At 36.8% G+C, this 27,066-nt stretch overlaps 2 protein-coding genes across 10 annotated transcripts in view; one reads left to right on the top strand and one right to left on the bottom strand.

The window, feature by feature from the left end:
- The first annotated feature begins 9,349 nt into the window (after positions 1–9,349).
- On the top strand, positions 9,350–21,856 carry LOC148730185 (TBC1 domain family member 30-like). Of its 9 annotated transcripts, XR_016001441.1 has the most exons (7): positions 15,534–16,241; positions 16,652–16,816; positions 19,349–19,398; positions 19,475–19,540; positions 20,142–20,261; positions 20,769–20,906; positions 21,687–21,856. XR_016001441.1 is itself a non-coding variant. In XM_088760576.1 (5 exons), the coding sequence occupies exons 3-5, from the start codon at positions 13,074–13,076 to the stop codon at positions 21,714–21,716; spliced, it is 210 nt and encodes a 69-aa protein (XP_088616702.1). In that variant the 5' UTR covers positions 9,350–9,465; positions 10,471–10,523; positions 13,068–13,073; the 3' UTR covers positions 21,717–21,856. The 9 variants fall into 9 exon arrangements, 5 of the variants coding, with proteins under 5 accessions (XP_088616702.1, XP_088616703.1, XP_088616701.1 ...); XR_016001440.1 differs by having other exon boundaries at positions 20,769–21,856; XM_088760576.1 differs by lacking the exons at positions 15,534–16,241; positions 16,652–16,816; positions 19,349–19,398; positions 19,475–19,540; positions 20,142–20,261 and adding exons at positions 9,350–9,465; positions 10,471–10,523; positions 13,068–13,115.
- Positions 21,857–26,701: 4,845 nt separating this feature from the next.
- The window catches only part of LOC148730184 (uncharacterized), a 6,135-nt gene continuing 5,770 nt past the window's right edge, over positions 26,702–27,066 (bottom strand). The window contains exon 1 of the mRNA XM_088760573.1: positions 26,702–27,066. This exon is cut by the window's right edge and continues 5,770 nt beyond it. The gene's annotated coding sequence lies outside the window, so the exon portion shown is untranslated.

The raw sequence follows: 27,066 nt of genomic DNA, 5'->3' as shown, positions 1-27,066 counted from the left end.
CGTGAAAAAATAGTGAAAAAGATGCCTGGGGCGAATTTTCAGTACAGCATAAGAACTATTGAAGAAGCTGTTCTTAACCGTGTAGATATCAGTTGATCCTTTCATTCCGAAAATCTCATTAGTAGGGAGAATTTGTCATTGAATCAACTAATAGTCCCCTAAATGACCGTAAGGTGTCTGCCTGATAGCGTATTGATATTGTAGGGAAGAATTCTGTCTTTGTCACTCATGGGAGTTCAATGGTTAAAAAGCCCTTCACTCTAATTGACAAGCACGGAAACAAAAAAAAAATTTACCTTAAATATCCACTAGAAGTGAAACCGCGAAATCCAACAAGGTGATCAGCATATAACACAGCTGAAATAAAAAGCCAGCGAGGTTGAACGCTTGAAAAGAAATTCCTAGAAAGAAATGACCCAGGGTTTTAAATTTCGAGTCACGATTTCTTACTTTAAAAATGTTATGAGTTGTAAACATTGCACACGAGTAACAGATTGTAGCGAATTGCCAGCGGTCGGGAATTGCAAGGGGTCGGGCATTAAGCATTGAGTATCGAGTCGTTCATCTGGTTTTAAACTTTTAACTGTCTCATTGACACTTGTATAAAGCACTGAACGCTGCATAACTTTAACAGTGCAAGATAGCTTTATATTTTTACCAATCAAACCACCTGAATGACCATTTGACTCAATGATGTCACAGTATTGATATCGGAGAAAAACGTCAATTTCTTACTCGGTATCGTATCGATTCGGAAAATCCGTATCGGCCCATCCTTAGCGCCGTGTATTGAAGCAAAACGACGAAGACACAAAGCAAGCTCATGGAGTGATATTGTGGCACGACTGACAAATTAAGCAACATTTTAAAAATTATCTACAAGTAACAACGCAACAGTTGAGAGGCCAAGAAAATATTTTCTAGGTGGAAGTGATTTCGAAGACCAACCTTCTGATAAAAATAGCTAGTATGCAGAAATAGGGAACATTCTTGCTTGGGTTGGTATTTAAGGACGTGATAATTTAAGAATATTTAAGATTACTTATGGAGGAAAGACACAGAGAACGCAGCAAATAAACCAACAAAATTAATTAACTTAGGGATCATTAAACCATAAAATTCGTAGATGTGTTGGCCATATGGTTCTTCCGCGTTGCGCTTTCGTTTTCAAAGAGAGGCGCAGTCGGCTGTTAAGGCTTGCGACTATCAACACATAAATTCCTTCAGACAATTCTTAAAACTTTAACTCAAACGCTGAAGTTTTCTCACGCGTCATTCGTGTCGTTGAACTTGAGGAAAGAGTGTTTCATTACCACAAGTCTCACATGAAGACTTCATTCTTTTAAAGCATAGAAAACCTGCCGGGCTACTCAGTTTTTAAACCGTCACTTAACAAACCACGATTCTTTTTAGGGAGCAGAGCACTTTTATCTCGTGATTAAGTAGCGTAACGTCAATTGTAACAAATAACAGATTGCACCGGTAGTAAGTACTAGTCGAGTCCCTTCGTGCGTGCAAACATCAGCTTAGGACCAATCAAAACACCCTCTACTCTAGCTGTTAAACATAGAAACAATTGACTAACCTCTCCACCAAAAGAAAAACTACAAAATCCAACCAGATGATCAGCACATACGATGGATGAAATGAAAAACCATCGAGGTTGAACACTAGACAAGAAATTCCTAGAAAGAAATGACACCAGGTTTATATTTCGGGTCAAGATTTCCTATTTCTACAGTGTTAAGAAGTGATGATGAGTTTTTCCGCTTTTTTTGAAAAATTAGCGGAAAAATATGCTCTCGTCGGTATGAACTATCGATACTAACGTCGAAAAATGGAATCTTCCATTGTAACCGACAGTCAGTTGAGAACAGTGAGCATAATAAGTCCAAAGCAAAACAGTATGAACTTAACTTTTGTCCAATACTTTTTTTTTCGAAAAAGTCAGTATGGTCAGCTGGTAAAGAACAATATGCTGAAGAGTTTTAAGGAAGCAACAAATCTGTTGGCTTTATCATTTGCAGTTCGAATCGAACAGACGAGCAGGAAGACTACCACATTATTATTGGTAAGTTGTCAAAATTCTTCGAACGTTCCCTTCGATGAATTTCTTAACACTTTATGAGAATTCATGAAACACACCCAGGCCAAGAAGTTTCAAAAACTTATGAGGCAAGCTCCTAATTTTTACTGAACAGAACAAAAGTGGTTCAGTTCTGAAATCATCGACGGAAATGCGAAGGAGAACCAAATATTTCGAAAGCAGCGAGACGTGTTCATCTCGTGATGTCCTCTACGATGCTTCTATTTCCACAACGTCAAGTCGCTTTAACTCACATGATTACCAGCTATACAAATTTATTGAAACACAAAAGAGAAATTTGCAGCAATGTACGAGCGTAGGTGGATAGGGATGAAATAGGGACACAGCGCGTGTGATGCTAAGTACAAAAAAAGAGCTGGAGCGAGACAAAAAAAGTTAAAAATCCCACTAATTCTTGTTTCAAACAAATCCTGATTAGCTTCTTATGAAATGGGTTTGCCAGTTTACGAGAGTAAGTGTAACATTTCAGGTTTCTTTGTCATAACTAGAATGTTCGAGTTTGAATCGAAAAAGAAAAAAAAAGATTTGAACTAAACGTCATTTGCACAAGTTCACGGATAATCTTTATTTGTACTTGCATTCATACTTACTCTTTAGAAGCAAAAAAGTTATAAAATTGAAAGAAATTATTAGAAATAAAATTGGAGTACTAGCAGCCTGGAATAACGATGGGGGCTAGCGGAGCCAGGCAGCTAGTTAACATCAGCATTAAATACAAATTAAAATACAGGTCAGAAAGAAGATTGAAGCACAAATGCACACGCACACACACAAGAAGAAAGAAAAGAGAAACGGAGTTTATAAGATATGAAGGAAGTCTAAGATAGTTAGAGTTATTTATGAATACTAAACACTAATATATAAGAAGAGCACAATGTCTATGGCAAATAGTAACAGCTAAATAATTATAAACCACAAACTAAAGAAGCACTTAGAAAGGTTACAGAAATTAACAGGAGACTAGATTACAGCAAATCGGAAAACAATACACTGCTAATAAGTACACAAGTTGCTAATAAGTACATATTAAGTAGCTAATAGTCTTTAACTAGATCGCATTTTACTGACTCCTTGAAGTTTGAGATTGATAAGGTTTTCAAATTTTTTCTTATCGAGTTCCATACTTTGGGGCTCTTAAACCTTAAATTAAATATTCCATAATTTGTTGTTACTTTAGGTATAGCCGGTAGGACAAATTCGAGGCACTTCTAGTTTTGTAGTTATGTTTTTTATTTACTTGAGTGAAAAATGTATCAAACACAGATGGTAGGCGTCTATTGTAAAATTTATACATAAAGGCTGCAGTATTAACGAAGACAAGGTCAGGCAGTTTAACAATATTTAAGCGCTTAAATATTGGACTAGAATTAATGCTCATGGAAATTAGAAAAAGTTATCACTCTCATTGCTCTCTTTTGTAAGATAAACAAAGGCTGGGTAGTCGAAGAATATTAGTGTTACCCCACGAGATTAAACTCTGGATTAAAAAGGGATGTATTAATTAAAGCATAATATAGTTTAATCAAAATGTCTAAATTCACATGATAACGAAGTTTAGAAAGAATTCCAATATTTCGCTTGATCTTAAAGCAATATAGCTTAGTTGACTTTTCCATGATAAATGAGAATCAATTACAATACCTAGATATTTTATTGAAGACTCTTGGTTTAGGTTCATTCCATTTAAAGACGGAGGTTGACATGAAAGGGTAACTTTCTTTGTGGAGGGTGAAAGATGATAAAATTTGACTTGTCAATATTAAGTGAAAGTTTGTTAGCACTTAACTAAGTATGAATATTTACTAGTTCATTATTTACTTTGGATTCAAGGATCTTAAGATTTTTATGTTTATAAAATAGATTGGCATCATCTGCAAATACATGAAAATCTAGAATTTCAGAGCAGTTACTAAAATCATTGATAGCGATAAGAAATAATGAGGGGCGCAGAACTGAACCTTGAGGAACACCACAAGAGACATATTGCAGTTCAGACTTAGTTTGCCCCAAGGAAACATATTGATATCTGTTGGAGAGATGAGAGATGAACCAGTCTTTGGTTACTCCACGAATGCCATATAGTAGTCTAGTTTTTCAATCAAGATATTATGATTTACAGTATCAAAAGCTTTACTGAAATCCAAGAATATACCACAAGAAAATTCCTGGCAGTCAATTGCATGACAAGTCAATGATACTTATGTAATAGCATGATCAGTTCAGTGATTTGCACTGAAGCCAAACTGCTCGCAATAAATTAATTTATTCTTGTCCAAGAAATCTAATATTCTCTTGTGCATTTGCTTTTCTAGCAGTTTATTGAATAACGAGAGAGTAGAAATGGGACGATAATTATTTAAACTTGCTTGCTCACCCATATTAATATTATTAATATTAGTCATATTAGTATACAAATAGTAATTATAATAATATTTTTTAGATACTTTTCATAGGTGATTAATTTTATTTCTCAGTATAGAGTTTGAATTTAGTGTGATAATAAGCAGACTTATAAATAGTTGAAATGTATTTTTTCAAAAGTTTGTTTTTTATATTGATTGAGACCCTTTAAAGCGTCTAAAGCAGGGGTTATCCATGGCTTAGATTTCATTCTCAATTCACGTTTAGAGAGTTGTATAAGAGGGATATGAACATCAACTATATCAGAGATGCTGGTGTAGAAAGAATTAAATATATTATTAGGATCGGGATTAGCACTGGCATGCAGCACACCTTCTCAATCAACTGAATGGATGTCTTGAATTAAAGCAGATTTATCAAAATTAGAATAATCTCTTTTGTAGATCTTAACCTTGTTAGGCAAAGAGATTAATTTTTTGATAATAAGGAAACTAGGTAAATGATCAGTAAGATCATAAATAATATTCCCACTTATGGTGAGGTGTTCCCAAGAATTAAAGAAAATGTTGTCAATTAAAGTTCGGAGTGGTCATTGATTCGAGTAGGTTGTGAAATATGTGGTTGATATTTGAAGGGCCCTAAGTGTTTAAGAAATTATCTGTATCAGGGTGAGAATCTAGTTTAAGCAGGTCAAGATTAAAGTCTCCTAAGATGATGCAGAATTTATTTTCCCTATCAATCTTTTTAATAGCTAGTAGAGTTAAGAAAATCCATAAAGTTTTGATTGTTACCATGCGGATGCCGGTAAATCACACCACATTAACATGTTATGCTGAGATCTATTTTGCATTTCTACCCAAAGTGTCTAAAAATCATTACTTGAAAATGTAAGATGAGGTCTGGTTGTGAGTAATTAATCCTCCTTAAAATAAAAGCCAACTCCTCCAGCATTTGAAAGACTGGGTAAATGAAAGCAAAATGAATATCCTGGTATTTCAATATTGGATAAAAAACTTTGGTCAACTTTAAGCTTAATCTCTGTGAGACCCACAATTGAAAAAGGCAAATATAAATCAGAAAGCATAATTATGCTGTAAATTATCAAGCTATAGAGTAATTTTGTAAGATGGCAATTGAAATTTTTAAAAACGCTTAAAGAGAAGAAAAGTTTGTAAGAGCAATTTAGCTCATCACATAATAATTATAACACAGTGGTTCAATGTTCCTTTCTTTGATTTCCGCATCACTGACCCTATCAAGGCCATAATCAGTGATGGATAATCTGTGAAAAATGTTTTGAGATCCAACAGATATAATAGTCGGCCTCAAACTACATAAATCGTTTCTTAATCCGATTTATCATATTTGATATGTATCAGGCGGTAATTTGATATTACTTTTTATAAATTTGCACTTGTGAGATCTTGTCTACAATTTCTTTGCTCAAATCAGCATAGCATGTAACTTACGTCAGTAATGATGAATCAATTAAATAACTGCCTGATTTCATACATCTACCTACTGTTCCAGTTACCAATCTGCAGTAGAGCTGTGGTAATTCAAGCTCCCAAAAGAAACGAAAAAACGGTTCAAGCTAGAGGAGGTCAAGTTATCTTTACTCGTGTTAGAATTTCAATCATCCTTTTGATAATTTATGAAGAATCATGAATTTGAACATACCATTCGAGCTCAATTTTCGTACATTAAGTCTGTTGCATAGGATCGTTCAAACTAGATAGTTCATCAAGGTGTGTCCTGTTCCATACACGTTACCACTTTCATAAAAATCGCGATTACAGGATGGGACGTGTCAATCAGCTATGATCTGACACTTTGACGTTTATCGAACGACATTATTTGCAGTGGGTAAATTTGAGCAGTCAGTGTAAAACGCAGACTGCGGACTGCAGACCTGGGGTAAAATGCAGACTAAGGGTAAAATGCAGACTAAGGGTAAAATGCAGACTGCAGACTGCAGACCACGGGTAAAATGCAGACTGAGGGTGAAATATTAAAAAGGAGTCTTAAGGATGAAATAAAGAGTGTTTGTACCCGTAAAATAATGTCATGTCAGGACTCACGAAACACACAAAGGCCGCTTCATGTTATAATTTTTCGTGTTTGGATAGCCCAGTCACCTTTCTGCAATATCAATTCACAAACCTCTTGATACATTGAAGTTGAGTACAAAGATTGAATGTCTTTCACAAACTATGCTCGATACCTACAAGTTAACTAGCCTTGTTGTTGTGTTGTCGTGTTTTGCTTGTCTTGTCTTCCAAACAATTCTAAGGCCATATGAAGAATTTGAACGCTAAAAGAGTTACTCGGTCCCATACCTATTCGCGAAAGCACAATTCAAAATGGCCGACATGTAAACAAAAGTAAGATGCATAATATTACCATCGGTTTGGGCGCTTTTGGGAAACTTGGTTCAACAAAATGGGGAGTTCAAGAACTCGAGGTTGATAATATGTTTGACTAAGGTGAATAAACGCTTTTTGGTTTGAGTTTTCGGGATTTTGAAAAAAGAAAAAAACTACGGGTACAGATAGGAACACTCCCAAGTCTTGTTTTTTATTATTGATATTTTATTTTACCCTCAGTCTGCATTTTACCCCTGGTCTGCAGTCCGCAGTCTTCATTTTACCCTCAGTCTGCATTTTACCCCCGGTCTGCAGTCCGCAGTCTGCAGTCTGCAGTCCGCAGTCTGCATTTTACCCTCAGTCTGCATTTTACCCCCGGTCCGCAGTCTGTGTTTTACTCTGACCGAAGTTTGAGCCAAGGAAAAGTAAAACTGATTTGTTGCGTTAACCGTCTTCAAATCCAAGGGAAGTCGGATCCTGTTCGAGTTAACTACAGTGGGGTTCTACCGTGTTGAGGATGCAACAGTTTTTCCACTGAATCGAAAAATGGAATCTTCTATATATTTGTAACGCAGTCAGTTGCAACGAGAGAACAGTTAGCATATTACTTTGATTAAGAGCAAAACAGCTCGAATTCTACTTTTCCCCAGTCTATTTTTTTTTTTTAAAAATCAGCTTTTGCCCTTTAAATTGACAAAGAATGAAATATGGGATTTTTTGAAAGGATGAATCTGTCAGTTTTAATATTCGAAGTTTGAACAGACAAACATAAAGGACCACTGTTTTAAACAATGGAAAGTATTTTGCCAAAATCGTCCTGGCGTTCTTGCGGATTTTTTTGAGACATTATAAGAATTGATGGAACTTACCGCCTTAGAAGTTTAGGGCCCTGATGAGTCGAGCTTCCAAATTCTCGATAAACAGAAGAAAAGTTGTCAAGTTCCACAATCTTCGGCAGAAACGCGAAGGCGAACCTAAAGTTATCCAAATCAACGACACATGATCATCTCGTGATGCCATTACAATGCCTCTATTTTTAAAACTTTAAGCAATTATCAAATAATCGATCGCTTTCACTCACGTGATTGCCAACTATTCCAAATTTATTGGAACAAAAGAGAAATTTATATCAGAAAGAGTTCAAATCCCACGTGGGATTTAGTGGTTGTACATTTCAGTTCTACAAGTATCGTAGTCAAGTGAGTATGTTTGGCGTTTGCAGTCGAGTCTTCTGTTGCAGTTATGTCCTCACAACTAATAACCAATAGAATGCGGTTTTACTTCTTCCAATCAAAAGGCCTTTTAAACGTGTCTCTTGCTTGTCACTTCCCAACTAGGGGAGGGATGCAATGCAAATTTGTAAGAAGATCGTTAAGATTTCCGCGCTCGAAGGTTAAGAATTTCACGGGATATCCTTGTTTCATGAGCTGTTCTCGGTGTCTAAAGGCTGATAGTTTCTAAAGTAACTGTTTGGAGCTGCGTCGGTGGGGGTAACGAAATAATTTGAATATATCAACAAAGTTGAAATGGTAAATTGGCCACCGTTACGATTATAAAAGCTGCGTTAGGCCTTCGTCGGAGCGAATGATCCTTGGTGTCGTTTGGGACACTTCGGATTGTTGTAAGATTAAGATTTTGGTTGCGTTTTTAAGTGCGAATTATTGGCGAAATTTTCTTCGATACGTGGGAAAGCTTAGGAAGACGAGAAAATTGACGTTGCCTCGTGGCTTCGATTCCCGTATCGGTCAGTACAAAATGCAGACTGCAGACTGCAGATTGCAGACTGCAGACTGGGTATAAAATGCAGACTAGGTATAAAATGCAGACTGCAGACTGCAGACTGGGTATAAAATGCAGACTGAGACCAAAATTAGGTATAAAATGCAGACTATGCGAGAGCAATGTTTTTTTTTAACGTACCTCAGTGTCACGCAATCGCCTTCCTGAGTTTAGCAGCCGCTAAAAGTTTCCTTCTTGGCGCTTTCATAAGATATGTCCATAAATTGATGCTTTTTCATCAAAAGAACAACATGTTTCCCTTCGAGTTCATAAACTAAAACGGCTGCTGGTGCCAGAGATATGTCATTTGGTTGCATAAATTACACGCTGCGCATGCTACAGCCGCCATATTTGATACATGCATGGGCCAGCGGTAATGACAAATAGGAAATCGCTATCGTTCGGGTTTGCTCGGATTATTCAAGATGGCGGCTCTACGATCGAACGTGTTGTCATGTTTCAGCGCAACGAATAAACGGACTGTTCACATAGACTGACCACAGTCTATGCATATGGAGAGGAAATTGCAAGGAAACGAACTCGGAAAGGCGATTACATGACTGGGGGGTGAGTTAACGATGAAAATATATCGCGTATTGCACGAAACGAGAATTTTGCTGTCAGTCTGCATTTTATACCCAATTTTGGTCTCAGTCTGCATTTTATACCCAGTCTGCATTTTATACCCAGTCTGCAGTCTGCAATCTGCAGTCTGCAGTCTGCATTTTGTACTGACCGATTCCCGTATTAGTTTCGCTGTGTCTCTTATGTCCGGCAGCCAGACAGTGTTTTCAAGTTTGGAGTGCGTTGGTGACCGAAGTTGTGCTTTTCTGTCGGAACTAGTTCGTTAAGGTAAGGTTTCAGCACTTCATGCTAGTATTTTTGTTAAATTTAAATATTACAACCATTCTTCAAAGATCGCGTTCAAGTTTCGGGCTTAAAATACTGTCGATTTCGTGTGGCTGCATGATAAAGCGTCCGAGTAACTACTAACCAGGATTCATTGAATCCTTCTGTGTCGAGGGCTGAATTTTTTTTATTATTATTTTTCTTGGGACATGGAAAACTAGATGATACATAATTAAAAAACGAGACAGGTCTCGGTGTTTCAATGACCGAAAATTTGTGATTTTCTTCCAGCCTCGTAATTATTATTACGTTACATGTAGCAATCTCATATTGTCTACATTGATGGTTATTATGGATACAATTGAAGACACGTATTCATTGTAATTGTATGGGACTACGCAAAAATTCAACCTCTGGTATGGTTGATGTCAAACATCACATATCCTGGAAAGTTAACTCACAAACTGTTGACACGTATGATGAAGATCTGGTATCTTTTATAAAGGATAGGGTGCTCTCTCCCATGCTCTCCAGCAAGAAACAGTTGGGTTAGAATGCATTAAATCATTCTCTTTGCCCGCCCAGAAGAGGACAGATTTGCAGCAAAATTACTCTTCACTTATTAATATGTGCTTTTCCATTTAAATCAGTGGCTGAGGTATGCCACTTGCTTTCTTTTGATCTATTTAGAATAAAGCCCTTTGAACTAAATCATAAGGAATATGACAATATATATATGTTTCCACACTTTGCATACTTTTTCAACTATGTGTTTCAAATATTGAAATGAAATAAATACTAATTCGTGCACAATTGAATACTTAATTCAGTACAGACTATTGCCTATTATTAGCAATTATTGCTTCTACATGTGTTAGCAAGAACTTGGTCTTGGTTGCTTTCATTGTGAGCCTTTGGTGATCCATATATTAGTGGAGACACTTGCTACAACTATCTTTGCAAAGAAAATACTAATCTTTTCACCCTTACTTAATTTCATACATACAGGCATGGATGAGAACCAGCAGCAAATCAAAGTAAACAGAAGTGCCAATGAGGTGGTAAGCTCCATTGTAAACATTTTCTTGGCAAATTGTGCACTAGTTATAAAAAGGTAAATGTTGTGATTATTTTTTTTCCTTGGTGTAAGCATAATTTTCCTTTGGTTTTGTCAATGATATGAATGAAAATGAATTTTGTGTAAAGAAAGATAAAATATAGCTCCCAGAGTGTAAGTTATGATGAGATGATGTGTCACGATCAATTTGGCCTCTATTAGAAGTAAAATAATTAAACTAAGGATGAAACTGAACCACAGCATACCTATACGAAACCCTCCTTTTACTTGTATCAATATTATTATAATAACACCAGAAAAATAAATTTTTCTGGTGTTCACCCAATAGATTCAATCCACTGACAGACAAAGATGGCACCTGTACATTTTACCATTACTCTTAGGCTAAGGCACAATGCATGTAGAAAGCAATATTTCACAAAACAACAACATATGCAAGGTTTAAATTTTTCAGACCTTTACTGCTTGTTTTTATGAGTGGTTCCAGGATTTTCTTGCACATAGAGGTCTGGTTGAGTGTAACAGTCGCCATATTTTTCAGTATGATGGTTTCGCAGTAACTGTTGTATGAAGTAATGTACCCTTCTCCAATATTAATTTTGCAAACTTGTCACTGACAAAGAGCTAGTTCATGATTAGACACTGATTCTTTCATTGATTGCCATGCTCTACATTTATCGTTGAAGTATCACCATATTTATCTGTGTATAAGTCGACTCTTTATGACGGAAAAATTAGCCCAAAAAATCACCCTCGCGTTTTACATGGATCATAGATAAAGACCTGACCCAAGCAATCTAAGAAATTAGCATAACAATTGCCCGAAGTCCATTAGGAAAACCAGGTTCACAAAACCAGTTCTAATTGTGTTCAAGTTTTGTCAGTTTTCAGTGCGTTCTAGTCAAAATTGTATGTTCAAAACCTTCATAGAGTGCCAAACTATTTGGAACCTTTTAACTTTTTTCGAACTTTGTTAAAATCCGAAGAAAAAAGTAAAGCCTGCATTTCTGCTCTTCGTTTTCTTTATCCTACCGATATTTAGCTAACATAGGCTGAGACCATTTTGGCGCGCTTCAAGTTAGTTGAAGAAGAGGAAAAATTCACCACTCTCATCTATTTTCTTAGTTTGTATTTTGACTCAGATGTTAAAATTGTCTCGAAATAACATTAGCGATGATCAAATAATTTCTCTTAATGTCATCATGATTGTGTTTTTTCTTTCGAGTTGAGACATTTTGTGCACGCGCAATCGCAGCGGTTTCCGCGCCTTTTTTTCTTTACATGATTAGGCACACAAAATGATTCCTAGTACTCTTCATTTATTACACAGTTACCAGCCATGCATGAATTTGTTGTGATGAAAATGATTGCCTTGACTTGTTTTTCAATTTTTTTGTGAGTTGAGACATTTTGCGCGCTCTCAAAAATCAATCCAAAGAAAACAAATCGATTGGCCACCACCATTTCGATGGTGTAAATTTTCGAAGTAGATCTAACTTACCTTCAAATGACGGCTAAGAACAAATTATTTTACTGTAATTTTTTTTTCAGTTGTTGCTGGGATTTAATTTGATTTGTTATCATTTACAGGTAGAAAACTATTCCCGAGGTGTCTTAAGCCAGCCTTCGTAAAATTTCCAAAAAAATTAAATATTGTAATGGTCCTTGAGGGAGCAACAAGCCAAAAACAAAACAGCAGTAGCAACAACTAATATGTAACTTTTCTAATTTCCACAGCATTCAGTGGGTTCACACAAAATCATTCGGTGGGGCATTTAAAGCAATTTTGGCCTGAAGAGCGCCAGTGAATTTAAACGAGCCAATCTTCAAAAATGTAAATGCTTAGGAATTTCCCGGGGAGGAGAGGGGGGATTTTGAAGTTTAGACTTGATCGACGCATAGTTCCCAAAAGTGTGTTATCATACTCTTCATATATCACACTGTTACTACACATGCATCATGAATGGTTTGAGATAAAAATGATTGCCTTTTGATTCCACTGATTTTGATTTTCCGTTTTTAAAATGAAATAAGAAGCTTTTCGAAGCAAACTGAAAGGGATATCTCAGGTAAATCAGTCCGTTGATGTGAATTGAACCCATTCTAGTTGAGTAGTTTAGGTAGAGCAAAACTTGGCAAGTGGGAAAAATTCCTATCAAGGGTAATTGTGTTCCAAAAGATAAACGAAGGGATGGTTCATTATTTTGCGCCTAAGAGGGGATTAGAAGATTTTGGTTGTGTCACGATAAAATTCCTCTCCCTCGTTCTTTTTTTACTCTTATGATCCTTTCTTATTGGCAGTTGATTGGAAGTCAATTTTCTATAGCCCCCCTCTTTAAACTCTGTTGGCAAAGACGGATCACTTCTCTGGTTCACCTGAAAACCATGTGATCCCCCAAAATCCTTCATTAAAGTACTTGTGATTTCAAATCGACCCACGCTGCGTCTGATTTCGCATCAAATTGAACCCCACTCTCTTTCATTATTTATTCACTATTTATTCTCCTACCTACATATGATTTTTCAGAGTTAAATGAAATTCCAATGGACGGATCTGTTTGGAAACGCGGTGAACGTAAGTTGTACAGACTCTATACCTAGCTTTAATTTGTTAGTCTTGATTTTCTACAATCGGCGATTTGTCTATAAAACTTACCTCACCAATGAGGTGAAAAGCTAAAACCAGTCATAAATTGTTCACAAGTTTCCGTTTTTCCTGTGCCTCAGGAAGTTTGCTCGTATGTTTTGAAAATTATCTTCGGCTCCTTAATCTGATGGCTGTTGTGACTGCTGTGGTTCAATCGATCAATCGATGAATCTCGTCATTACTCAATCAAAATATCAGTTAGTCAGCTTGTCAGTCAGCCAATCAATCATTCATTCAGTGAGTCAGCGGTCAGTCATTCAGTAAATCAATATAATTAACAAACACATTACGCAGACTTTTATCTCCATATCAATTATTTGTTTCTGTGTTCCTAATTCAGCCAGCATTTGCCCTAACTGCAAGTCGCTAGGTCCTGGATGCTATTGTACCTACAGGCGTAACTATTGCCTTGCTTGGGGTTGTGGTACCAGCGGACGATGCAATGATGACAACTGTATTTCCATGTGAAATATATAAGGTAAAGAGAACTTTCACTTAAACTGAAGTTTGAACAAAGTGACATGTATCCCATGAACTCCCAAGATCTAATCAGTAACTCTCCTGACTGTCTGCCATACAATTCTTATGATGTTAGTTTGATCTCATTAGTTATTCTCCTTACTGTCTGCCATACAATTCTTATGATGTTAGTTTGGAGAATTTGTTATTGGATCAACTCATGATCCTTAATTGATATTTTCCTCTATTCTCATCACTTGTCTGCTTGATATAGTATTGATGTTGTAAGGAGAAATTCTGTCTTGGTCACTGATGGGAGTGTATGGGATACAAGCCTAAATATATATAGAACACCACAAACCGTAGAACCATTAGCCAATCAGCTGTTAATCTCAAATTAGTCGCGCCGCAGGAACACGTACTAAAATTGGATTTAAAAACGTTTTCACTAGAAGAGGGGTATGTTTGAGGGATAAGTTCTCTCACTTCATAGTTTCTTCGCTGTCTATAATTGTTACCGTTCTTTGCTCTGCAATGCTCATTTCCTTTTCATTTTCCCCATCAGGTGCAATTTACGTGGACAGTTTCAGCCTGATATTAAGTTGCTTTTCAGAGGGAGTCGCCATGCACTTAGCACCAACGGGATTGTTGTCGAATTTTTTGTGTTTTCATTTCTTGTTTTTCGTTAGTTTGTTTGATGGCTGTAGATCGAGAGATTTTCAACGAAAAAGAACATTAAAAGTGTGTTATTTCAATCAAGATGGCTGTGGGAATTTTCTTTCTCAATTTTTTTTTTTATCGCCACCACGTTGTAAGTTTCTCGAAGTACCTCTAATAGTAGACCGATAATGACCTGCCAAACTGCATGTTCGGCATTTAATCAGACAAGCAATAAGCAAAATATCCAGCAAAGCCATGAGAGGTGCGGGGGAGGGGGGGGGGAGGTCACACACTAGAATGTCATTTGGGGTATGAATACCTGCATATCATAAATTACGTACAAAATGAGACAAAAAATAATAACTTTCGAATTCTCTTCGATAAGGAGAGCTCAAGCGAACCCTTAGAACTCCTCCTCTTAGCGAAGCCGGTGCCTTTCATCCGTGTCATTGCGGGGAATTCTAATCAGTTGACAAGCTGTATGAGAATTGATTTGGTTACCCAGAAAGTGTTACGCTTCAGTCACCTTTTCTTGTAGTCTAGACTACGCTACCTTTAACCATCAGAGCCCCGCGAAAGCTCGGGTTTTCGAAACCTTAAAGTGCAGGGTGCCACTGGAATTTGAAATGCTTGTCTATCTGGATTAGTTCCGAAAAACTTCAAAAAAGCGAACGCCATTTCGTTTCCAGGCAATACTATTGTGCTTGAAGTTCTGCCAATAACGATTGTATCCTCCTCCCATAACGATATTAGACTTTGCTTTATCTCTTTCCCCCTCAGTGAACTATATTATTTTTCCATTGCAACTTCACCATGAATTGATTCATTCCGATGATATTTTGTGAAAGACATGGCTTGCCAAGGTCACTTTTCCTTCTTTGAAATCAGCTAACCCATAGTCCACCTTGAGACCAATTTTTTGTATCCAGGCAACAACTTCCATAAGAAGACTTTCAGTAGAGTGGCGTGATATGTGGTATGATATGTTCTTTGAACGTGATAGCAAATCACCAATAGATTTTTACAACAAAAGGCTGGTAAGGGTATTGGCATATGTATTTTTGAATATAACACCTTCGGGCAAGATTTTTTTTTTTTTTTTTTTTCTTTTAATCGTCGGTTTTCACGCCTCTGCACGTTCATTCTGAAAAGCCTTTATCGCCCGCTCTAGCTTTCCTTTAGTTAGTATTGAATTTTATCTAAGACTTAATTTTTTTTTTTCGTAGTAATAAGAAGTGTTCGTTGACTGAGTTATGTTGGTTTTTTCAAAGGAAGGTTGAAGATCAGTGATCAAATGATCAAATCTCATTAGCCTCGGTCCGTGAAATTTATCGCGAAGGGAGAGAGAGTATATTTCATTAATTTTCCTCAGCTGTGCCATTTGATTTCCAGACCTTGAACCCCCGCAATTGCGATTTTATTAAAAATTTGTTTTGGCTGCGGAAAAAGGGATCTACTATTCGCGTCGAGTTGTTTGTAAACAAAGAAACCACTGCTATACTTGAGCGCTCAACCAATGAATTTCAAATGAGCCGTGTCGATTTGTCAGCGGACGTCACAAACATGGCGGACCAAGAAGATGATGATTCAGACTTTGAGCGGCAAGGAAGTACAGAACGGGAAAGTCTGAGCACTGAAAGTAGTTACGACGAAAGTCCTTTGAGTCCAAGGAGTGAAGATTCCGATTGGGGTTTTGGTGCGAATGAAAATTCAGTATTTACAAATGGATTCAACCCGGAAAAACAACGCAGTGAGTTAATCAAGAAAGCTTCGATTGTCTTTTGTTTGAAATTTACGACCAGTATCACAGCAGAGACTCAGTGGATAGTGACAATGTTACTGAGTGTTCTACAACATCGGGGAGTTTCTACGGTGGTTCTTTCGACCTCGAAGAACGCGGTGAACGGTGGACGAAAAGCGAACTCTCTGCGAAAGGTTAGAGGCAGGACCTTCTAATATTATTTCCACCATCGTGCTCTCGTAAAATTATCAGCAAAAGGGCAAAGTTTGAATGCAGTTTGACTATTCGAAATTATTTTCCACTCTTACTTTGCGGTCTAATATTAAAAACAAGAAGTCAGAGGAAAATTTTTAGTTGCAAAATGAGGACAGAAATTTATCCTTTTTTATTGATTTCCATTGGCGAATTTCGGACATTATCTTGTGTTCGATACTGTTTAGAACTAGTTTACATTTTAGGATGATACGTAGAAAGCCAAGATCCATATTAAATATTTCTATTTGAGTTTAAGAATTGAAATTTTTTCTAAATAGTTAGCATTTGTACAGGTGATCGTTTTTAATACGTTGTTTATGTTTCTGTTAACTTTTTTTTCTGCTCACAGACACAGACGAGATTCGAATCATGGCTAAGGAGATGCGAACACGGATATCCATGCTTTCGACAAAATTAGTCAAGCAACTTAAACGGAGGGATAAACACGCTTACAAACTTCAAAGAAACTTCGATGTTTTAACTGCTATTCTTCAAGTGGTTTCGTTGAAAAGACGTAAGTATTTGACCCACGCAACGCCTCAGAATTTTCTTAATCGATTTATGATCATTAATTCGTTGTTTGCAGCAGTTTAATTTTGGAAAATATTTAGCCAGCCAAGGTTAAACTAGTCAAAGAAACCACGAAATTCTCAAGCACTAGCTCTGTTTTTGGTATAGTTTGTGATTTTTCCCGATTTTTTCTGAGCAGATATCAAACGTAGCATTCTCTGTAATCTTCACGACCGCTTAATTTTCATGACAAAGGTCGCTGTTTCCTTTAATAGTCCAAGCTAGGATTATGCGCCAGTTTGTATTACAATCGCGCTCACTGGAGGTAAATTTATCTCTACAAAGATTTTAAAATTGATTTTGACACCTGAACACAGCGTGATGTTCTGGAAACAGCTATGAAGATTATACAATGTGTGTAGAGCTATGTTAAAAATAACATATAAATTTAAACCTTGTGAAATCTATTGTAATGTAAATTGTCTGACACGTCGTGTTTTTGGCCTGAAGATGCAAAGTTATTCATTGATCAATCATTATCTCTTTACATTATAGGCGAGAGGCCTCGAAATTTTTACAGGTTTTGTATTTGTATTGTTAGATGGAAGTATAGATTTAGACACTGGCATTGTTCCTGGTGATTCTATCTGAATAGAACAAAGAGTCCCTACTAACTGTAAGCTTTGAGATCACTACAAATATTCCAATTATCCATTGAGCCCTTAGTAACCAAGAAATTGTACAATTTAAAATTGGCACCAATTTAAACATTCTTCACCAAAAAGAGACAAATTAGTGTTAGATGCAAATTTTGCTAAATTGTCAAGATTTGCACCTGTTTTCAAGGGCTACACTTTGAAAATTATTAAATTGCAATCAAGTTATTGGAATAACATTGACAAGCTTAGTTATCAAGTTTGCCAGAAGCTTTTAGGACACAGACATTTTAGACAGGCATGTCATTTTCAGCACATTCATTTGATTTTTGCTACACAGCTGGTTCTTCTTAAAATGAAGATCTGCACTGAGCAGACCAGATACATAATATTCAAGGAATTAGGAAATATGTTGTAGTAGAATGTCTCTTGTGATATTGCATTTGTCCTGAGGCTCTGTCCTGTTCTTTGGAAAATCCAACCACAGTTGTCTTGCTACAGCTGTATTGAGTTCAGTGAAATTTCATTAGTTGTAAAATGATATTGGCAAGTCTTGCATTTGCTCAGAGAAAATTTGATCAGCTCTTTGAAAATGCAATTTTCTCCTTGTATTATACTTGAGTAAATCAAAATGTAGAAGTGGTCCAAACAATTGGTGTTTTTGATTGTCAGTAATCAAGCTTGGTGTGGAATTGTAGAAAATTATTTTGTTCAGCAGCTTGAATAAGAAAATCACTATTTTTTTAGCTTCTAAAGGGACTTCTCACAATACAGGTTCTTATTGAAATACTGAATTACTCCTGTGTCATCTTAAATTGCATTTTGCAATTTTAATGTTTTTTGCATTAGTTAATGATGGCACTTGTCATGTTTTGAAAATTTTTAATTAGTGACTTGCGACATTGTCTGGTGAAATCAGATGTAGCAAAGTGACAAGTTGAATAATTATTATATCATGTATAAAGGCTCATTAAATAATTATAAAATCACAGCAAAGCTGATGTAGGTATGACTTTTTTAAGCAATTTGAACTTTTAGTGACAAAACCTTATTTTGGCGAGTCATACATTTAATTTGCATTGCTCTGTGATCAGTAGAAATATTAAATGTATGCTAAAGAATATTGTTTATAAAGTATTTGTGATGGCATAGAAGCGTTTGATTGTAGCATGTTCTACACGTCTCATTCTGTTTCTAGCTTGTCATCTGCACATTATGATGAGTTAGTATTAACAGAGAAAGTGAATTTCTGTGAATAGTTCGATCAAAACATGGAGACTTCTTTAATCCTCTCTTTACCTGACTATTACTGTACATGATGTATTACACATGTATTGTATAAAATAGAGGGCATACCTGTAACCATTATCAAATTATAGTTATGCTACATTACTTCCTAGCGCATTCTGGTTTTTTTGTTCTTATTGATATTACATGATATCAAACACACTGTGCATTTGTGGTAATGTTGTATTTGACTCAGTGTGTCAATTCTCACTCATTGCAAAGTGCCATCTAATTTTTGAGAGTAGGATTCATTTCCTCAAATAAAATGTGTAGGTTTAGGGGATTACTACAGAGATTTTTTGAAACTCGATATCAAATGTAACCAGTTTCAAACTTTGACAAGTGTCAAAGATGCCATGTTGCAAATTGTTTACAATTTTGAGGATGAGCAATTTTTTGTGTTTTGTGAGACAAATTTTCACCTAAAAAAAAATTGAAATTTCATTTACTTTAGGCTCCAATCTTTGTAATGTGGGGTCGAGTCATCGAATGTTAACATGGAGTGGAAAAAAATTAATGTCTAATGTTATGCAGGTCTACACAATTAAAGCTTAAAATGATCAAAAAGTGGATTACTACTTGTCTCTTTTTAGGTGTCAGATTTTCCTTCATCCCTCAGTCTGGAAAGAAGGCATTTAAACATGTTAGTAATGACTACTTTTTGTGACAGTTTTCTTTAGTAGTTTCCTTGTATAAACAGGGATAATTTTTCTTGACAGTGGCTTTCTGCATTCAAAGCAATTGCCAGACTTAAAGAAGGTGTGCCCTCACAGTGAAGAAGAAGGGTAAGTTGATCTTTGGTATCAAGTTCTCTCCATGGTAAATTAATCATGTTCTTACTTGAAATTTGTCCCACAATAATCAAAAGATCTTTTTCAATGTATTTGGATCAATTTTGGTAGAGTAGATATGTTAAAATTGTTTCAATCCTTCTTTCTCTTTCAAAAGAAGGGCAATAAACTTTCTGCCAGCGTCTACTTTAAGCAATGAAAAGTGTGCATTCGTGTAATGTCAAAAGTGTTGCTGTTAATATTTACATGTAGCTCTACATGTCAAAGATGAAATTGCTCATCTTTTCCCTTGCTTTGGACTGAAGGAATATTTAGTCTTATCCAAATTTAGATGCCATTGAACTTCCTAAATGTGCTATTCTCAAGTTATGCCATTTTTTTTCAATGACTCATCAAAGTGTTTTGTTCATTTTCTGGTTTATCATGATCAAATCCTTAGTCTAGTTTTTGTTGTGATATTTCTTTCCTCTTCTCTCATCTATGAGTATTATGGTGCATGAGTGTTACAGTTAGGAAATATGTTTTGGTGGTGATTGTGATGTAATCCATATAAAGAGAATAACATCTTTTGTAATAAATAAAAATTTATTGTCAGTTGTGGCTGTGTCTTGCTGAGAGTAAAATCAAAGACTTGGACTGGGAAAAGACAGCTAAGTTTTGCTTCAATGAGAGGAGCAATCCAGGTGATGATAAGCTAGGATCACAAATTGTAAAGGTAAGAGTTTAAATAACAGAGGAACATGTCATAAAAAATTCAACAACCTTTGAGCCAATAAGGTGGGAGTGTTGTAGTTTGTTGTGTGATCTAGTTCACCTAAAATAATTTATTCAAACCCTGCAAGTGACATTGACCCTGACATCGACCTTGATATTGACCTTGACCTTGACATTGACCAATCATTGTGACCAATCAGAATGTCTGGTTTGTTTCTTTCTGTGCACTGAATTGACCCTCTTCTGCACTGAATTAACTATCTTCTGCACTGAATTAACTGAAAACTGCATTCATCTTAACCAATCAGAACTGAGAAATGTTTTCATGTATATTATTAAGATTTAAACAGTATTAGCGCTGTGTGCCCAAAAGTCAGCAGAACAGAAAGATCAATCATTCATTCAGTGAGTCAGCAGTCAGTCATTCAGTAAATCAATATAATTAACAAACACATTACGAAGACTTTTATCTCCATATCAATTATTTGTTTCTGTGTTCCTATTTCAGCCAGCATTTGCCCTCACTGCGAGTCGCTGGGTCCTGGATGCTATTGTAGCTACAGGCATGACTATTGCCTTGCTTGGGGTTGTGTTACCAGCGGACCATGCAAGGATGACAACTGTATTTCCAAGTGAAATATATAAGGTAAAGAGAACTTTCACTTAAACTGAAGTTTGAACAAAGTGACATGTATCCCATGAACTCCCACGATCTAATCAGTAATTTTCCTTACTTTCTGCCATACAATTTTTATGATGTTAGTTTGATCTCATTAGTTATTCTCCTTACTGTCTGCCATACAATTCTTATGATGTTAGTTTGGAGAATTTGTTGTTGGATCAACTCAAGATCCTTAATTGATTTTTTCCTTTATTCTCATTACTTGTCTGCTTGATATAGTTTTGATGTTGTAAGGAGAAATTCTGTCTTGGTCACTGATGGGAGTGTATGGGATACAAGGCTAAATATATAGAACACCACAAACCCCAAACAGCAGGTTTCCAAACATCACACAGTATATTTCACCGTAGAACCGTTAGCCAATCAGCTGTTGTTCTCAAATTAGTCGCGCCGCAGGAACGAGTACTAAAGTTGGATTTAAAAACGTTTTTATTGAAAGAGGGGTATGTTTGAGGGATAAGTTCTTTCACCTCATATTCTGATATGAAGTTCATATATTTTGAACTGCAGTTATAGATACGTATGATGCATGTATTGGTAGAGCGCTGCACTAGTATCGCAGAGGACAGTGGTTCGAATCCTGTACAGGCCTGATTTTTTTTCAGGTCTGATTTTCGCTATTGCATAAATAGCGCTCTCTACTGCGAGGATCGTGCATCATACGTACTTCATATTCTCTTCGCTATCTATAATTGTTACCGTTGTTTGCTCTGCAATGCTCATTTCCTTTGTTTTCTCCATCAGGCGCAATTTACCTTGACAGTTTCAGCCTGATTTTTGGTTGGTTTTTAGAGGGAATCGCAGTTAGCACCAACGTAGTTGTTTTCATTTCTTGTTTTTCATTGGGTTGTTTGATGACTGTAGATTTAGAGCTTTTCAATGAAGGAGATCATTAAAAGTGTTATTTTAATTGAGATGATTGTGGCTTTTTTTTTTTTCAATTTTTTTTTTTATCGCAACAACGTTGTAAGTTTCTTGAAGGGACACTTTTTACTGTAGGCTAATAAAGACCAGCCAAACTGTATGTTTGGCACTTAATCAGACAAGCTGTAAGGAAAATATCCACCAAGGTCATAAGAAGTGCGGGGAAGGGGGAGGTCACACTAATCTGTCATTTGGGGTATGAATGATATAAAAAAATAAGACTACAAGCTATAACTTTCGGATTCTCTTTGATAAGAGAATCTCAAGCGAATCCTAAGAACTCCTCCTCTTAGAGACGCCTCGCCTTTTATCCATACCATTGCCGGGAGTGGGGGGGGGGGGGGGAGAACTTTAGTTGACAAGCTGTATGATAATTTATCCATGCCATCGGGGATAATTTTAGTTGACAAGCCGTATGATAATCTATCCATGCCATTGGGAGAACTTTAGTTGACAAGCTGTATGATAATTTATCCATACCATAAGGGAGAACTTTAGTTGACAAGCTGTATGATAATTTATCCATACCATTGGGGAGAACTTTAGTTGACAAGCTGTATGATAATTTATCCATGCCATCGGAGATAATTTTAGTTGACAAGCCGTATGATACTCTATCCATGCCATTGGGGAGAACTTTAGTTGACAAGCTGTATGATAATTTATCCATACCATTGGGGAGAACTTTAGTTGACCAGCTGTATGATAATTTATCCATGCCATCGGGGATAATTTTAGTTGACAAGCCGTATGATAATCTATCCATGCCATTGGGAGAACTTTAGTTGACAAGCTGTATGATAATTTATCCATACCATAAGGGAGAACTTTAGTTGACAAGCTGTATGATAATTTATCCATGCCATTGGGGAGAACTTTAGTTGACAAGCTGTATGATAATTTATCCATGCCATCGGAGATAATTTTAGTTGACAAGCCGTATGATACTCTATCCATGCCATTGGGGAGAACTTTAGTTGACAAGCTGTATGATAATTTATCCATACCATTGGGGAGAACTTTAGTTGACCAGCTGTATGATAATTTATCCATGCCATCGGGGATAATTTTAGTTGACAAGCCGTATGATAATCTATCCATGCCATTGGGAGAACTTTAGTTGACAAGCTGTATGATAATTTATCCATACCATAAGGGAGAACTTTAGTTGACAAGCTGTATGATAATTTATCCATGCCATTGGGGAAAACTTTAGTTGACAAGCTGTATGATAATTTATCCATACCATTGGGGAGAACTTTAATTGACAAGCTGTATGATAATTTATCCATGCCATTGGGGAGAACTTTAGTTGACAAGCTGTATGATAATTTATCCATGCCATTGGGGAGAACTTTAGGTGACAAGCTGTATGATATCTGATTTGGTTACCCAGAAAGTGTTAAGCTTCAGTCACCTTTTCTTGTGGTGCACGCTTCCTTTAATCTTCATGGCTTTATGAAAGCTCGGGATTTTGAAACCCTAAAGTGCAGGGTGCCTCTGGAATTTGAAATGCCTGTCTATCAGGATTAGTTCTGAAAAACTTCAAGAAAGCGCGTTTCGTTTCCAGGCAATACTATTGTGCGTGATGTTCTGCCGACGACGGTTTATCCTCCTCCAATAACGATATTAGAATTTGCTTTACAATTTCTCTCCTTTGCGGATTGTTTTATTTTTTCTTACTTTCCCACTCAATAATATGTTTGCAGTGATGGTCTTTCGAAAGATTAATTTATCTGTGAACTTGATTTCATAAGCTTGTTCATGATCCAAAACGTACCATGCCTCTCTTTTTTCTTGATCGTCCAGTGGATGATACACATGAAGAAGTGTAAATAAAACGTTGAAGAAAAAGACAATGCAGACTCGTTTGGGAAGAGGGGGGGGACTAGTGGTGGAAGAGGGAAAAAGGACATAGGGAGTAGAGAAATACACAAGGTTTTATCATCGGATATTCAGTTAGAATTAAAAACCTTGCAATGTTGTTTTTCGGGTATGATTCAAGTCAAATATCCTCTCGAAGGAGTAGTAATTTCCGAGATATAAACCTACAGATGAACCAGGATAGCCCAAAGACAGCGAAGGTTTGATCGAACACGGAGGTTAACGAAACAAAATCCGCTGATTTGTTCTCTTTTCATCATATAGTCATCTACCTTGTACTCGTATGGGAGTCTCACCTCCGAGAGAAAATCTGTCCTCGAATGTCGCCACTCCAGCTGTTCCTAATGCTCGTGTTTGAAAGACGTGCCATAGTATTGCATGGCACGCCCTTCCTGCGCATAACTTGACACATAACTAGCGCACGCGGATTAAAAAGCTGCTGCTTTTTCTCCATCTTCGGAACTCACCAGAAGTAAATCGGCATTTTCTCACAAACGAGCAAGGCGACCCATTAACTTTTTTCTCTTTCTTGAAACTGAGCAATGTCATTCTTCCCTCAAATATATTTAAAGTCCAATTGTTAGCGAAGGAAAAGGAACAATTTTCGGAAACGCAAGCGTAGCCTGTACTCGTAAATACAATTGTCATGATATTCTAGAAGTCATATGAGTACTGCAGTTCCTAAAAGAGCTCCGGCACCCCCCTTTTATTTCAAAATTTCCTCCATTTTTATTAAAAATTTTTCGTTCATTTAAAATTAACAACCAAAAGGTGAGGTTTGAAAAAAATCTCAGTGCAGCTTATATTTCAGAGGAATGAACACTGGGATCGGTCATCATTTATCGCCTGAGGGGGGAAGGGGAAAGGGTGGGAGGATTTTGATTGTTATGATAAAACTTACCTAATCCCTGGTAAGGCTCTGTAATATTCTTTTGACTCTCCCCCCTAGTCAATTTTTATAGTTCTCCCCCTTTATACTCTGTCGGCGACAGCTGATTCCCCCTCTGTTCTCCCTAAAAACCATATAATCTCCCAGAATCCTTCACAACTCCCTCCTCTGAGCTACAGCTAATGACTGGTTCCTGAATATATAAGAGATCTAAAACAGCCCGGAATGACAACTTGCTAGAAGTTAAGATAATTGGCATGGTCCATTAATGATATGAAAACTGCAAACAGTCTTGTTGACTGTACTTCTGTCCTTTGTAAGTTTTGATGCTCTATTAAAAAGCCAAAACAGTTCCCTTGCCAAAGCACGTCGCCGTACAAAGGGAAGAGGGGAAAATTAAACCTGGGCTCAAAGTGCGATAAAATTTTAGTCATTTTCAGACTAATGACCAACCAGGCACTTTTAAATGCGCTGGTGCACGATGCAAAACGTGTCCTTTCATTCACAACACTGATAAAATACCGGGACCTAAACGATCCATTAAGATCACCGATCACTTCATGTGCACCACCGCCAATGTAATCTACTGCATAACTTGCACTTATTGCAAAAAGATATACATCGGCGAAACAGGCAGAAGACTAGGTGGCCGATTCCGAGAACACCTTCGAAACGTGGAAAGGAATGACAAGGACACATCGAAACCAGTCGCTAGACATTTTAATTTACCTAATCATTCTAAGCAACATATGGCAATCTGCGGTCTTTCCTTACACTTGGGTTGCACGGAAAGCCGTAAAAATCTTGAACAAAAGCTCATCTTTCAAATAGTTTGGATATATCGACAAAGCTGAGGTGGTAAATTGGCCACCGTGACGATTGCAAGGGCTGACGTTTCGAGCGTTAGCCCTTCGTCGGAGCGAAGGGCTAACGCTCCGACGAAGGGCTAACGCTCGAAACGTCAGCTTTTGTAATCGTTACGATGGCCAATTTACCACTTCAACTTTGTTGATATATCCAAATTATTTCGTTACTCCGACCGACGCAGCCCCAAACAGTTCCTCTCGAAACTATCAGCCTTTATTCATTTGTCCAGGAAGAGTTGTTCAAATGTTTGATGGAAAAAAAATGACAGAATTAAAAAAGGGAAGACAAAAATGAGAGTAAAGACAAAGATAACTTCTTAAAAATTTTTGAGTTAGAGATTAGAATCTGAAAACCGTTTCCCAAAAGTAAGAAAACCAGAACTGCGATAAGTGCAATGTTCACCTCAAAAAATAGGCCCGGAATTTAATCCAGACTTGTTGACTTGCGTGATATCTGTTTAGTTGGACTTGTTGAGCATGATGTCAGTGAATTTCACTTAATTTCAGACTTTCCTGTGTCTAAAGAAACTTCAGCAAGAAAAAAACAATAAGAGTAATAATAATAACGTGCCACACTTACTAGAGCAATCTGTAAGGGCCTATATCCTCAAACAAAGGGAAAGGAATATTGTTTGTTAGGAAGCAGCTGTTGGCTAGAGAACGGCTGCGAAGGATACTTGCCATTTTCAGGTCAGCGGAGACAAACACGAGACATGCACGCGGGAGAATGCAGCGAACCAAGAGCGACAATCGTCCCTCGGAGCTCTAACCGACTTCCTCTGGTGCCAGGCTCTGTTCACCTCAAACTTAAGTGCAATTGCTCTGCAGAGAATGCGCTACAAGACACAAATTATTAAACCATTTCTTGGTTGACTAGGCATCGAATATAAGAAAGAGCTTTCTTGACGCTTATGGAAACAAGGGCTATTTAGGTTGGCAAGTAGTGGCGTAGCTAGGATTTTACTTGTACGAATTTCTGTGCCCCTTGCGTGAGGTGGCTCACACCTCTGCTTTATTTTGTGTATCAGCAAGCTCGAGTTTATGCCGCGAAAATGATTGACACATGGAGTATGATAAGAGCCACGTGGATTCTATGCATTTGCGCAGTTTTTGCAAAATGGAATTATTAGGTTTATCTATTGTTCTAAAAACAAATCTTTTCAACCACCAAAACGCAACACCATCAACTACAAAAGTGCCATTACATAACTCCTTTAATAGTCAGTCTACATAGTTGAAGATTGTTGTAGGCTTCTTCGCCTTTAATCATAAAATTACAATACCTAAAGCACGCCAAAAGCTACTATTGTTCATGATTTATATGATTTAGACTATGGAAAAAAATTCAGTTCTAAAGCATTACTTGGATATTAAAAACTAAAAATTAAACTTACTACGTCCTAACAGACGACTTTTTAAGCAATCACTACTGATGTCTCCACGTTATGCAAAAATCCTGACAGCGAGTTAGATTCTGATCCTATATTACACAAACAGAGCTGAATAACATCTACGCATGTCATATAGACATCTATAAATCCATAGCAACAATATATATTAA

Source organism: Stylophora pistillata, chromosome 5, assembly GCF_964205215.1.
Source record: "Stylophora pistillata chromosome 5, jaStyPist1.2, whole genome shotgun sequence".
NCBI lineage: Eukaryota > Metazoa > Cnidaria > Anthozoa > Scleractinia > Pocilloporidae > Stylophora > Stylophora pistillata.
The sequence above is the reverse complement of the archived record's forward strand: the minus strand, read 5'-3'. Positions and strand labels throughout refer to the sequence as shown.

Excerpts from the sequence above, each read along its gene's own strand:
- LOC148730185 (XM_088760574.1), top strand. The coding sequence starts at position 16,672 with ATGGCTAAGGAGATGCGAACACGGATATCCATGCTTTCGACAAAATTA. Across the intron at positions 16,817-19,348 it reads AGTGGTTTCGTTGAAAAGAC|GTGTCAGATTTTCCTTCATC; the intron begins GTAAGTATTTGA and ends GTCTCTTTTTAG. Across the intron at positions 19,399-19,474 it reads GAAAGAAGGCATTTAAACAT|TGGCTTTCTGCATTCAAAGC; the intron begins GTTAGTAATGAC and ends TTTTCTTGACAG.